The sequence below is a fragment of the Sporothrix schenckii genome (assembly GCF_000961545.1).
Source record: "Sporothrix schenckii 1099-18 chromosome Unknown Cont42, whole genome shotgun sequence".
NCBI lineage: Eukaryota > Fungi > Ascomycota > Sordariomycetes > Ophiostomatales > Ophiostomataceae > Sporothrix > Sporothrix schenckii.
The window spans coordinates 1,695,660-1,707,756 of NW_015971143.1; the positions used below are offsets into that span (position 1 = coordinate 1,695,660).

The following is a 12,097-nucleotide window of genomic DNA, read 5'->3' on the forward strand; positions in this document are numbered from 1 at the left end:
AATGATAAACATTCCTATAGATAGTGAAGAAAGATTAGAAAGAGCGAAAGGATTAGGGGGGAGTAACCCACTGAAGTCGCGGCAGGGGGCCGTGACAAGGAGACAAAAGCCTACCTCGCAGCGCACAGACAACCCCCCCCCCCCGGTCAGGTTGTACTGAATTTGACCCTCCCGACCTCTGGGTACGCACAACGTTGCAGGCATGGTGTCCTCCTCCAACCACTGTATCAACGACCGGCCCAATGGCCGGAGCTTCAGGCAAAAGCGAAGGACGGACCATAGACGTCATCATACCCCTCCACCTCGCGCGACCTTGTCTTTTGGCAAGCCGCAGTCGCAAAAGCCTGGCCCAGCTGCATCTAAAGGATACACGTCAGCGAATGAGCTTCTCCTTTGCAGTGCAGTTCGTCCAGGACCTGTTCACATATCATTCTACAGGTTCTAGAATTCCCTGCTTTTCGGTGTGTCGCGTTTTGCGTTCTATTCTCTGCCCTTCGACCTCTCATGCATTTCCTCTTGGATTTGTCTCTTTGATTCCCCCCTGCTGCCCTCGCTTTCTTCCCCCTTCCCAAGGAGGGCTCATATGCAGCGCACAAACAAGCGTTGTGTATGACTCAACAACCTCGCCAAGTAAAAATGGTCAGTGCCGCGGCCCTTCGACCAAAAAATACACCAGCATTGGAAAAACGACACCATACACCACTTCCGTGTGCTTTTACTATTTCTCCTTCTCTGCCTCTTGCTAACGTAGGACAATCTGGGAGAAATTGATGTCATGCGTAGAGCGACAGCATAGCAAGAAAGAGCGAACCGCAAAAGAGAGATCGTGCACCCTCAGATCGCATAGGGCCATGACGGCAGTTAATCGTCGAGTCTGCGGTTGCGCTGTCGATGCAAAGCCTCCGCGGATTAGAAAAACCATCTTAATAACAGCCCAGTGCCTTCTGGGCGGTTCTACCACACCCCCCCCCCCCTCCCTCCACCAACCAGCGCCCGAGGTTTGCGTCGAGGTGCAGGTACTTCTGTAGATCATCGGGCGCCCTCCCAGAGCCGCTACATCGCAGGCAACAGCAAAAAAGAGAACCAACTCTAAGGTACCCTATACATTGAATTAATAGGCCCACCCCACCCTTCGCTCACTTCCTCCCTGTTTCTTGGGCGGCTTTACACTAAAACCTGCGCCAGTCCCTCGGAAAGCCGGTGTCATCCCACCCCCAATTACTACACACTTACATACGTATTAGAGTCAGATACTGACTTGCCTGCTCCGTACCTTCCACAGGTTGACATAGTTTTCTTTCTGTCACCTATATATTCGAAGCCCTTCCTCGACTTTGCCACCTTCGTCGCCATTTACTTTTCCCTCCTCAAATCTCCACAAAATTTCAATCTTGTCGCAAACATACTCTCCTACACAATCATACAAGTCCGACCTTCTACTTCTCTCCCCTCTAGAATAGGGACGATAATGTTGGTCGCGCACCACACCACAAAGCAACAGCCACAGCAAACATTTTTCAATATCACCGACGACAACGACTCTCGCCAATTCGACGATCTTGATCCATACAGCTATTATCATAAGTTCGCTGCCGTGTCGACGCCTCGCCAACAAAACAGCTCCCGCCCCGGAAGACGCCTCTCACTGACTTCCAGCAGCGCGCTGTCTCCCGACTTTCTTGACACCTCTGCTGCCGCCACCGCCGCACAGGACCCCGTCCTTGTTGCTGGCCTTGACAGCGACACCGAGTTCGACCTGGACTTCGACTTCCATATGCTGGCCGGAGACGACCTGATGATGCAGTCGGACCGCTGGCTACCAGCAAACCATCTCGCCGCAGGACGGTCCTTTGGTCACCCCAGTTTTTCCCATCACCGCGAATCGTCACTTTCCTCTCTTGGTTCCACTTCCGCAGGCCCTGCATCGCCTTTCTCGCAGACTACGTCCAACCCCCACATCGCTGTCAGCGACTCGGTTGGTGACAGTTTCGCAAACATGTCTTACTACGAAGATCCCTCATTTCCTCTAGTCAAGCAGGCGACTGCCGGGGTTCACGATAGCCTCTATGGCCACCAAGGCCACGCACCTTACACACCTTCAGCAGATAACCTGTCCATGCCCCACGGCACCTATGGTAACCTGCTGGCTGCCAACAGGCAGAGAGCTGGCGTCACTAGTGGTCACAGTGAACGCGGCCTGCAGCCGCCGCCTGACCTATCTATGAGCTCCAACCGGTCACAGCCTGTGTCAGTGGCGAGTTCCATCGCCAGCAATTCGCCTGCCACGCCATCCCTTGACCAGGCTGACGAAGAGGCCAGGCGCCGAAATGGTGAGAGACGATTTAGTTCCCCCCCGGCAACGGGCGCAGCAGCGGATGACCTCCTATTTTTATTTGACGGCGGTGGCGAGAATGAGAACGAGAACGAGAATGATGAGTGCTCACGATTCTTCAACGATATAGTCGCTTTCCATGGTCCCCCAAAGCTCGACCGTACAATGACAGACGTCTACAATGACGAGTTGTATAGTCCGAACTTCGCCGCAATGCCCACATCAGCTCCCTCGACGAACGCGTCTCACATGGCCCCAACAAGCCAGGAAATGTTCGCTCAACGGCTGCAGCAGATTAACAGCCAACACCTAAGTGCCGCCTCGCATCAGTCACCGGTATCAACGGGCACTCCGCGCGAGCGGTCACCCTTCCGTCAAGGGTCTCCGATGGCTCCAACCCCGAAGCATGACTTTGGTACCTCGCCTACGAGCAATTTACGCTTCGGTGCCCACCACCACCAGCAACAGCGCGGCCTCGCTGGACAAGATGCGTCAGGCCAGGCATTCCGGACCCAAATTGCGAGGAGCCAGGGAACGTCTACGCCACAGACCATCTCACCCAAAGATGCCGTTCTGGAATACAGAGATCCGGATGGCGAGGGTGACAGCACGAATTACTCCCTATTTTCGCAAGGTGGTCAGCAAAGCTTCACCGTCGACCAAATGAACAAGGCGGTGACGAACATGGGCCAATCGTATGCCACTGGAATGGGCAGTGGAGTTCCAGCCGCGCCTTCATATAACTACATGGCGCCGCAACTAAACCAAGGGTTACAGCTGGCTCAACAATACCCGTTCATGGCTCAGCATCACGGCAACTCCCCCATGGCAGACTCGATATCGGCAAGCCATTCACCTGTACCTGCTATCCGCTCTGTCACCAGCCTGGCAGCTCTTTCCGAACCTGTTCCCGGATCTCAACGTCCTGGCATTGTCAACAACGACGGCGGAACTTACACCTGTACTTACCATGGATGCACTCGGCGTTTCGAAACCCCTGCTTTGCTCCAAAAGCACAAGCGTGAAGGCCACCGCCAGGCCAATGCTCTGGTTGGCACACGCAAAACTGACAGCACCGCACCCCAGGGCCTTTTGAACACCCAAGCTGGTCCTCACCGCTGTGAGCGCATAAATCCGAGCACGGGGAAACCTTGCAACACAGTCTTCTCGCGCCCCTACGACCTAACTCGGCACGAGGACACCATCCACAATGGCCGCAAGCAAAAGGTTCGGTGCAATTTGTGCACAGAAGAAAAAACCTTCAGTCGCGCAGATGCTCTTACTCGCCATTTCCGTGTCTGTCACCCAGAGGTCGAGTTTACAGGCAAGCACCGTAAACGGGGTGTTCATGCGACCTAAATCTCTTACAGAACCTCACCTGGAAGTTCCCGTCAGATCAAACTCTGAAGTGCCTTTTTGGAAAGCATGACATCATACGCTATCCTGTTTAGGATTAGTTTGTTCTGCATGATCATGTTTCCATAAGCCATTCAGTGACGTCATGTGGCTTCGGTGCATCGTTCGGTCAATGAGCAAAAACACCAGCTCCTGTGGAAGCTGCCCTGGTCTCTGCCAGTTGTCCTAAGGATAATCTGGCTATTTCCTGTTAACGATCTCTTATCTCGTTTTGCGATCATGTTCTTCGACTTGACCTACATTCAACTACTATGCCAAACACCGATCAACATTACTTATTTTGTCCTCGATCCGGTCCATCGAGGGGCACTTTTCTTCACTCTTCTTTTCACTTTTGTTCTCTTTTATGACTTACGCTACATTTTCCAGCTTAGTTTTTCCTAATGTTGCACGTTCTTCAACCCGTTGTTTTCGCTCTCTCTGTTTTCTCTTTGTCTTATTCTCCTTTCACAGTCTGTTTTACATCATAGATCGGTTTCCATTTTGGGCTTGTTTTTTTTTTTTTTTTTGGCTTGTGACGCATTTGCTCACTTGCAATTGCCTTGTCATCCATTTACGGTTCGATTTGGGTATGCACACACGCATTGCATTGCATTGGCAGGTTATCATCATGGTATAGACGAAGCATGCCCCCCTCCCTCCCCGGCTGGCCGTGGGCTTGTTCATGGTTAGAGGTATGAATTTGGCCACAAAAAAAATGCATGTACAATTATTTGGTAATGATTGGTGTTATTGTTTTCCGGGCAGGAGTTCGAAATATATCGTCATAGAGAGTGGCACCTGGCGCATTGGGTACAGTGAAGTTAGCTTGGAAGGGACATACATACATTTTTTGAAACTCCACAGTGTTCAATTGTCAATATCTAACCGCGTCTTTTTAAGTAAACCTCGAGCTTACCTTTCCGACTTGTCCTCCGAAGACAACAAACAGTGAAATTGTTTAAACGTAACTAGGGAACGCACCCCTTGGCCTCTCTGTATCCAGGCCAGACCAGCAAGATCGAGCATTTTCACTTCAGCTTACAACCTATGCCGGCGAGTCATCCATTACTGCAGCACGCGCATCATCGTACGACGGCTTTATCCCGGTCCAAAGGCGGAACTAAAAGGAAAAGTTAGCAAACAAAGCAATGTATATAACACGGAAGCAAACCAAGCAATAAATAAAGGATGCTGGGAGAACAAACCTGGTGCCATCCTTGCGCAGCAAGAACCTCTAGCCCAGGGACTGTTTTCCAACCGAATTCCTCGGCGAGTTTCATCACGGGCGTATGCCTAGGCTGATAGGCCAATTCAAGAAGTACACGTACACCCTCAACCGATCTAGAGCGCTCCAAAATTGTTGTTACCAGATGGAGCACGGTCGGGTCCAACGATTTATCCGCAGGTACAGTCGTGATTATAACAGAGGGCAAGTTAGCCCCGTCAGCGTCGACGCCAAGCGGCTTCGGGCCGAGCAGCTGCACATTATAACCCACTGGGAAGGACGATATGAGCTGCTTTCCGTTCTCAAGACTGCGAGCAGCCACGTAGATCGGTCCATAACCCATGGCATGGAGGGTATAGATGGCAGCACGGGTTGTGCCGCCAGAACCGACGACGAGGCCAGCAGGTGGGTTTGTCGAGGAGCGTCTTTCGACGCCAGCACCACGTAGCGCGTGGATCATGCCCAACCAGTCGGTGTTATCACCGAGAAGACGGGTGGCCGCTTTTCTATCACCTGCAACAGAACGGATGGGGATGATTGTGTTCACAGCGCCGATGATCTTCGCTGCTTCAGAAACTTCGTCGACTAACTTCATGACGTCCAGCTTCAAGGGGATGGTCACGGACGCACCGCCGAAGTCAGGGGTTCGAACAGTTTCCTGTACATCGTCCACGCTAGCAGTCTCTATCAGGGTGTATTGGTGAGGTAGTCCCACTTTGTCAAAAAGTGCATTGTGGAGTGCCGGTGAGCGTGATTTGGAAATTGGCTTTCCAAAAAGGACGAATCGAAGAGGATCGAGAAGACCAATAAGGGAGCGGGCCTGCCGAATTTCTCGGGCAGAAAGCTGGCCCGGGGCGGCTGCAAATGGCAGTGCAGGGTGTGCAACCGGTGTGAGAAAACCGTTCAGCACTCTGCTCAGTTTGCCCGGTCCGCCCATATTTAAAGCGATAATCGGCTTCTGATGAGCAGCGAGCATTCGGGACTTGAATGCTGCAACGTCAAAGTTGTCTTCGACCCCGTGCGCAACACCTATAAGCTTGATAATATCGCCATGTTGCAAGGCTTTGTTGAAGTGCGGAATCCATCCTCCGTTCTTCCACGAGAGCTTGTTTTTAGGGTCATGATGCGACGCGATGATAAGTGATTGGCCTTTCTCTTTTGTCACGGCTTGGATGACACGGTCAGGCATGGTCATTTCGAGATCAATGTACTCCACGCCCATCCGGATTGCTGCACGGTACAGTGCCAAAGCATGATCGACATCTCCATCTGGGAACCGGCCACCTTGGCTCGCGGTCCTAACGGTGAAAATAATCGGCACATTGGCTGCAGAGCGCAGTAGTGAAACTTGGCTCCGGACAAAATCAAAGGACTGGTCTTCGAGCAGATCGACGCGTAGCTCCACGGCATCGGAGCCGATAATAGCCTGAGGTATGATATCAATCGCCTTCGCAACATTTGGGACAGTAAGTGACACGAAAAAGGATGTCTTTTTTCTCTTGACCTCTTCCAGATGAGAGCATCGCCCGGTGATCAGTTGAAGCATCTGGACGAAATCTGAGGGATATTCCCCACGGGTGTCTGTCTTGCCTGAGTGTGGACTGTGGTAGTGGTGGCTGCTGCATTCCTCAAACCAGTCTTTGCGGCGCAAGTACACGCTTCGGATATCCTCGGAGTATGCGGGACGTGTCTTGTCCTTCATGAGGTAAGCAAGGACCTGCTCGGTATCGCGATGAACAAGCAGAACAATTCCTCCGCTCTGATGATAGGCAATCAAGAAGTGCCGGGCTTCAGGTGTCTCAACGATGCCACCTCCACATGAAAAGACATGACCGGTAGGTTTAGTGTTTATCATGCCGGCGAGCAGCTCCAACTCTGCCCTGCGAAATCCTTCCCAGCCAAGTTCGCCGCGAATCATCTCCGGGATGGTCATTCCGTGTTTCCGCTCCAGCTCGGCGTCCAGGTCGATGAACGGCCAGCCGAGGATTGCTGAAGCCCAGTATCCAGCCGTAGTTTTCCCTGCACCCCTCATACCAATGATGAAGATAGACTTGTTCGTAATAGACGGAGCAGGTGCTGTGTGGGTATTGGACTGCGACACGACAGGCTCTTCTCCACTCAACTTGATACTGAAGGACTGTGAAAGAACGTCCCACCACCCAGGCCACGTCTTGCCAACGCACTCCCGTTCCAAAATTAGGACAGGCCGAGGTACAACAGTGGACAGAACGCTAAAGCTCATAGCGACTCGGTGGTCATCGTAGCAATAAACGCCTTCTTCTGGGTTAGTAAGGTCTTCGAAGGGTCGGCCCGTTACTTCTATCCCGTCCTCCAGCTCCTTGCAGCTGACTCCAAATTTCGCCAGCTCGTCGTACATGGCCAAGATCCGATTACACTCTTTAACCCGCTGGTTGGCGATGCCAGTAATGCGAGTTGTCCCGCTCGCCACAGCCGCCAGGACGGAGGCCGTCAAAAAGGCATCTGTCATTGGTTCCATATCAACATGAGCGATGGCTTTAAGCGAACCAATCGGCGGACCTGTCACTGTTGTCGACGTTTCCGTCTGGGTAACGGCGCAGCCCATCGGCTGAAGAACGCTGACAGCAAAAGAAGCATCACCTTGGAGGGATGCAGAACCAATGTTGGGAATGGTGCACGTCGAGCCTGTGATTGCTGCGACGGCCAAGGGGTAGGTGGCAGAGCTAGCATCACTCTCCACCACATACTCGGCTGGACTGGTGTAAACGCCAGTTTGAATATGGTACGTATTGGGTTCGCTGTCAGAAGCCTTCACAAGCACCCCAAAAGCCCGCATCATGGAGATTGTCATATCGATGTATGGCTGAGAGATTGGCTTGCCGCCGACAAGACGAAGAACAACCGGGTTTTTTGCGTAGGGTGCGGCCATAAGAATGGATGACACGTACTGAGACGAGACAGTGGCAGCCAGCTCAATTAGGCCGCCCTCCAGGCCACCGGCAGCGTCCACCTCAAGAGGAAGACTCTTATCTTTGCCCAGGTACTTAACCTTGACGCCATTACTCCGCAGGGCGTCGACTAGAGGACCAATTGGGCGGACTTTCATTCTGTCGTTACCGGTAAGGACGGTAGAGGACACAGCAGACGGGGAGCAGAGAGCCACCACTGATGTTAGGAAGCGAGAGGCAGTGCCTGCGTTTCCAAGGTAAAGAGGTTCAGAGCTGGCAAGGAAGTTGCCGCCGTTACCCTGTACGGACAGCACCTCGCCAGATTCCTCCCATGAGTAAGTCGCACCCTTCAATTGGAGAATTGCGGAGAGCATGTATTCCGTGTCGTCCGAGCGTAGAAGGTTACGCAGACGGCAAGTGCCGTTGGCCAGGGCAGCAAGGACCAGGGCACGGTTAGAAATGCTCTTTGAGCCTGGAGGGGCGACGGTGACATTTAGATCCGACGGTACGCCTGGTGTGACACGTACGGCGGGGGATAGGACGACACCTATGTCGCGGTCATCAACAACGGTGGCCTTGGCTTCGTAAGTTGCGCCAATAGCTGAGAGAAGAACAATCTTCTTATTGGCGCCATCGTTTTTCTTATCAACGGCCATTTTATCCAGCACAACATCGACCGGGCATTTCTTGCCGGCGGTGAGAGCGACTATCCGCTTGTCAGCCAGGGAAGTTGGTAGGTCGTAGCTCGCAATACACTTGACGAGGCGGGCGACAGCGCTGGGGCGCAGGACGCCCAGGTAGCGAGCCAGCTCGGCTTCCTTGACCATGCCAATAGCGACAGCTTCGCCGTGGAGGACCTGAGGCGTGAGGATGGCCTCATAGGCATGGCCAATTGAGTGGCCAAAATTAAGCAGGTTGCGCAAGCCGCCCTCCTTTTCGTCGGCGGAGACAACCTCAGCCTTGACACGGGCTGATGCCAGCACAATGCGCTTAAGAATACCACGGATCGGCACAAGGTGCTCCGATGTCGCCTGGACAGGACGACCACGCACAGTCTGAATAACCAGGGCTGCGTTCTCCTCGAGGTAGGTGAACTCGGCCTCGTTCCAAATAGCAGCCGTCTTGACGACCTCGGCCATACCGTTAATGAACTCACGAGTTGGCAACGAGCCGAGGAAGTTGAGATCGATATATACGCGCTGGGGTTGCCAGAAGGCGCCGATCAGATTCTTTCCCAGGGGCGTATCAATGGCCGTCTTTCCACCGATGGACGAATCAACCATGGCTAGCAGCGTCGTGGGCACCTGAACGAAGCGGACACCGCGCATGAACGTGGCGGCCACGTAGCCGATCATGTCACCAATGACGCCGCCACCAAGGGCGATGACAACTGTGTCACGGGTGCATTTTTGGGCCAGCATCCAGTCTTCGATCTCGGCCTTAGTCTCCCGTCCTTTCGAGGACTCGCCGGGCGGAATGGCGTACGTCAATAGGCGTGCACCAGCAGCCTTCTGGGAGCTCGGGCGCACCTGCTCAAAGGCTGTACGGAAGCTGTCGACATAGAGCGGGAAGAGATTGGTGTCGGTGATGAGGACATAAGTCGATGAGGGAATGTTGTGAAGCAGATCGTGGGGAACCATGTCGAGCCAGATGCCGTGGTCGACAATGATGCTTTCCTTGCCCAGGATGGAAATGCGTGTCGGCTCATGGCCGTTTGTGGAAGCTGTAGTTGCCATTGATGCAACTAGGCTCTGTCCACTGCTCTAGAAGGGCGGAGCGTGGTTTGGGTGTCGCAGATAGAGGAATTGGGAATTGCGGAAGAAGTTGAGGGTATTCACAGTCGTCTTGCCGTCGATGACTCCCTCTCGCCATGCGTGCGTTTTTTGCTTCGGTTGCCGTTTTTTTCTTAGCTCAAAGAGTCATAAAGTTTCAGGTCGCAAATGCACCGCTAGTCCGATTGCGGTGGTGTAACAGCAAGGGAGTCTGAAACTCTCGCTGTTTTTTTTTGGTGTTTTTAGCGGACAACGGAAAATCCGCCACCGATAACCAACTATTTCGTAGTATGTGGTACGATACCAAACGTTGGTCGCATGGATCACGACGCCACGGTCCGATCTTCGGAACTCGGGGTTTAAGGGCAACCATCATACGAGTATATGTCAATAATAAATTACACAGCACGAAGTGAAGTGAAATTTTACAGCTTCGCGTGCCTTTTAAACTGCCGTTTCCCTACGAACAGCTTGGGAAACAGCACGTGTAGCAAATATGTAGCACATTGACAAAATGGATGTGTCCAGCCAACCGTATGTAGCTGGCGCCTGCATGAGTGGTCGGCTTTGGTAGTGGTATGGGCATTTAAGACGAGCGTTGTGGTATACGCCAGTGACAAGACTCCGGCTGTCGAAAGCTGCTTATATGTTGAGAAGAGAGTCGCTGTTGGCCCTTGGGTATATTGCGTGACCGTCTCGCTTGGGCCTTTTCGCAACTACCGACAACACAAGGCGCCGGCGCATATACGGTGTGAGTATTGGTCGTTGGCGTTGTGATTGCTACCCTTGGTGTCAACAGAGAAAATACCTCCGATAACCGTTCTTGGTAAATCGAGCTATATTACGCGACTCACTTGAAGCCAGCGGTGTGCTGGCCAGTCCAACAGGGACAGTGGGTGTTGTCTATTAACCATCGTCAATCACATACATGGCCGAACTGCGGGCCCCGGTATAAATAAGCATAGGGCAAAGAATATGCCGTTCTATTACATACCATGACTACCGTCTTCTCTGGGGAGCCGACCATGATAGCAAACTTGCGTTGTACGGTAAAATCGGATTTGTCGGCTTGTATAGCAGTAGTCCATTGTCTCGATAGATAGCTTTACTTCACTATTTAGGCATGTTAGATGGTCACACATCCTGTGCCTCGTTTATGGCCGCCCAAAACAAATTAATACCAACCTGAAAAACCACAATAAAATAAAAAAGAAAAATGAGAAGGAAAAAAATGATATAGCAGGAAATAGCTGCACAACGAACCATGTGTGACTGTTGCAAGCCGTTTTCACTCGCGTCAATTATCGAGCAAGGGACCTGCGTTCCTACCGGGGTGACAAGGATGGTCTGCACGGTATCATTGCCGCAATCTTGGCCGTGAAGATGTGAGCACGCTCCGTATTTTGCTTCACATTCCTCCACGGTTTGGGGAGGGGGAGTAAGCCCACCAGAAAATTCCGATGTAAAAACAAATTTTCTGTTCGATGTTCCGTCGATTAAGTACTACCCGCTATTCGTATAATCAAGCCCGGTACGTGTACAGTCTGCCCCCAAAACGCCGCCGGGGTACGCAAGGATGATTCCGAGCCAGATGCTATAACTGTAGATTGGCCCCATAATACAATGCCTAGCTTTCCTGGGTACCAAGATTTGCGATTGAAGCAGCTCAATAGGACAGCGCTGGTGCTCTTGATCGCCCTGTCTCTGTTTGGTCGTCTGTAAATTGACAAACTATATAAGGACGCTCTTAAAACCAAATGGTGAATCGAGGATGGCGGGTTTGAAGAGTAAATGACATCGGGGAACATAAACTGCGGTACTGTACGATATAAAGACAACCTATGACAGGTATATATTCGACATCGCATCATGTCTGTAATTCTCTAGCCACCATTTCGTCTGTTAGTGTGCGGGCGGTTACCTCGCCCTGGCCAATACATGTCCGTGCTATATAAGCCACTCAACCGGCCTTGAGTTACAGCTACGAAACTTAGATTCGGTGAAAAGGAAATAATCTTATGGGCTATAAACTTGTCTGTTTGCGTGTGAGCCAAGCTTCGACCAGATGGGATGGCTTAAGAGTGGTAGTAGGTGGTCACCAGGTCGTATATACCCGGGTCAAGCTACTTTACTTTGATTTTGTTCTTCATTAACAGCAGAGGGGGTTTCTTCGGCACTCTTGTTCCATAGTAACAGAAATAACCTCGCAGTCAAGTACTGCTGCTACCTGTCCAAGGTAGCCACGTTGTACAGAGCGTTTGAAGACGTTGGCAGCCATACATACTCGCCCCTCCCTGGTTTATAAGGTAAAGTGACTAGAAAACGTCGAGTATTTATCTGGCAATGAGAACACGGAAAAGAAATCGAAGCCATGCGAGCTCATGGATATACAAGCAGCTGATAAGCAACTATGCAACGTAAACGTAACCAACAGAGCGAAAAG

General features: G+C 52.0%; 2 protein-coding genes across 2 annotated transcripts; one reads left to right on the forward strand and one right to left on the reverse strand.

Annotated features, from left to right (window-relative positions):
- Positions 1-1,468: 1,468 nt before the first annotated feature.
- SPSK_01514 (c2h2 transcription factor) lies at positions 1,469-3,691 on the forward strand (the record flags this gene model as incomplete). Its single annotated transcript, XM_016728425.1, has 1 exon — positions 1,469-3,691. The coding sequence occupies one exon, from the start codon at positions 1,469-1,471 to the stop codon at positions 3,689-3,691; it is 2,223 nt and encodes a 740-aa protein (XP_016590073.1).
- A 1,084-nt stretch (positions 3,692-4,775) lies between these two features.
- Positions 4,776-9,618, reverse strand: SPSK_01371 (pentafunctional AROM polypeptide; the record flags this gene model as incomplete). The annotated part of the gene is made up of 2 exons (XM_016728286.1): positions 4,776-4,850; positions 4,936-9,618. 2 exons carry the CDS (start codon positions 9,616-9,618, stop codon positions 4,776-4,778), a joined length of 4,758 nt encoding a protein of 1,585 aa, XP_016590074.1.
- Between the last annotated feature and the right edge of the window lie 2,479 nt (positions 9,619-12,097).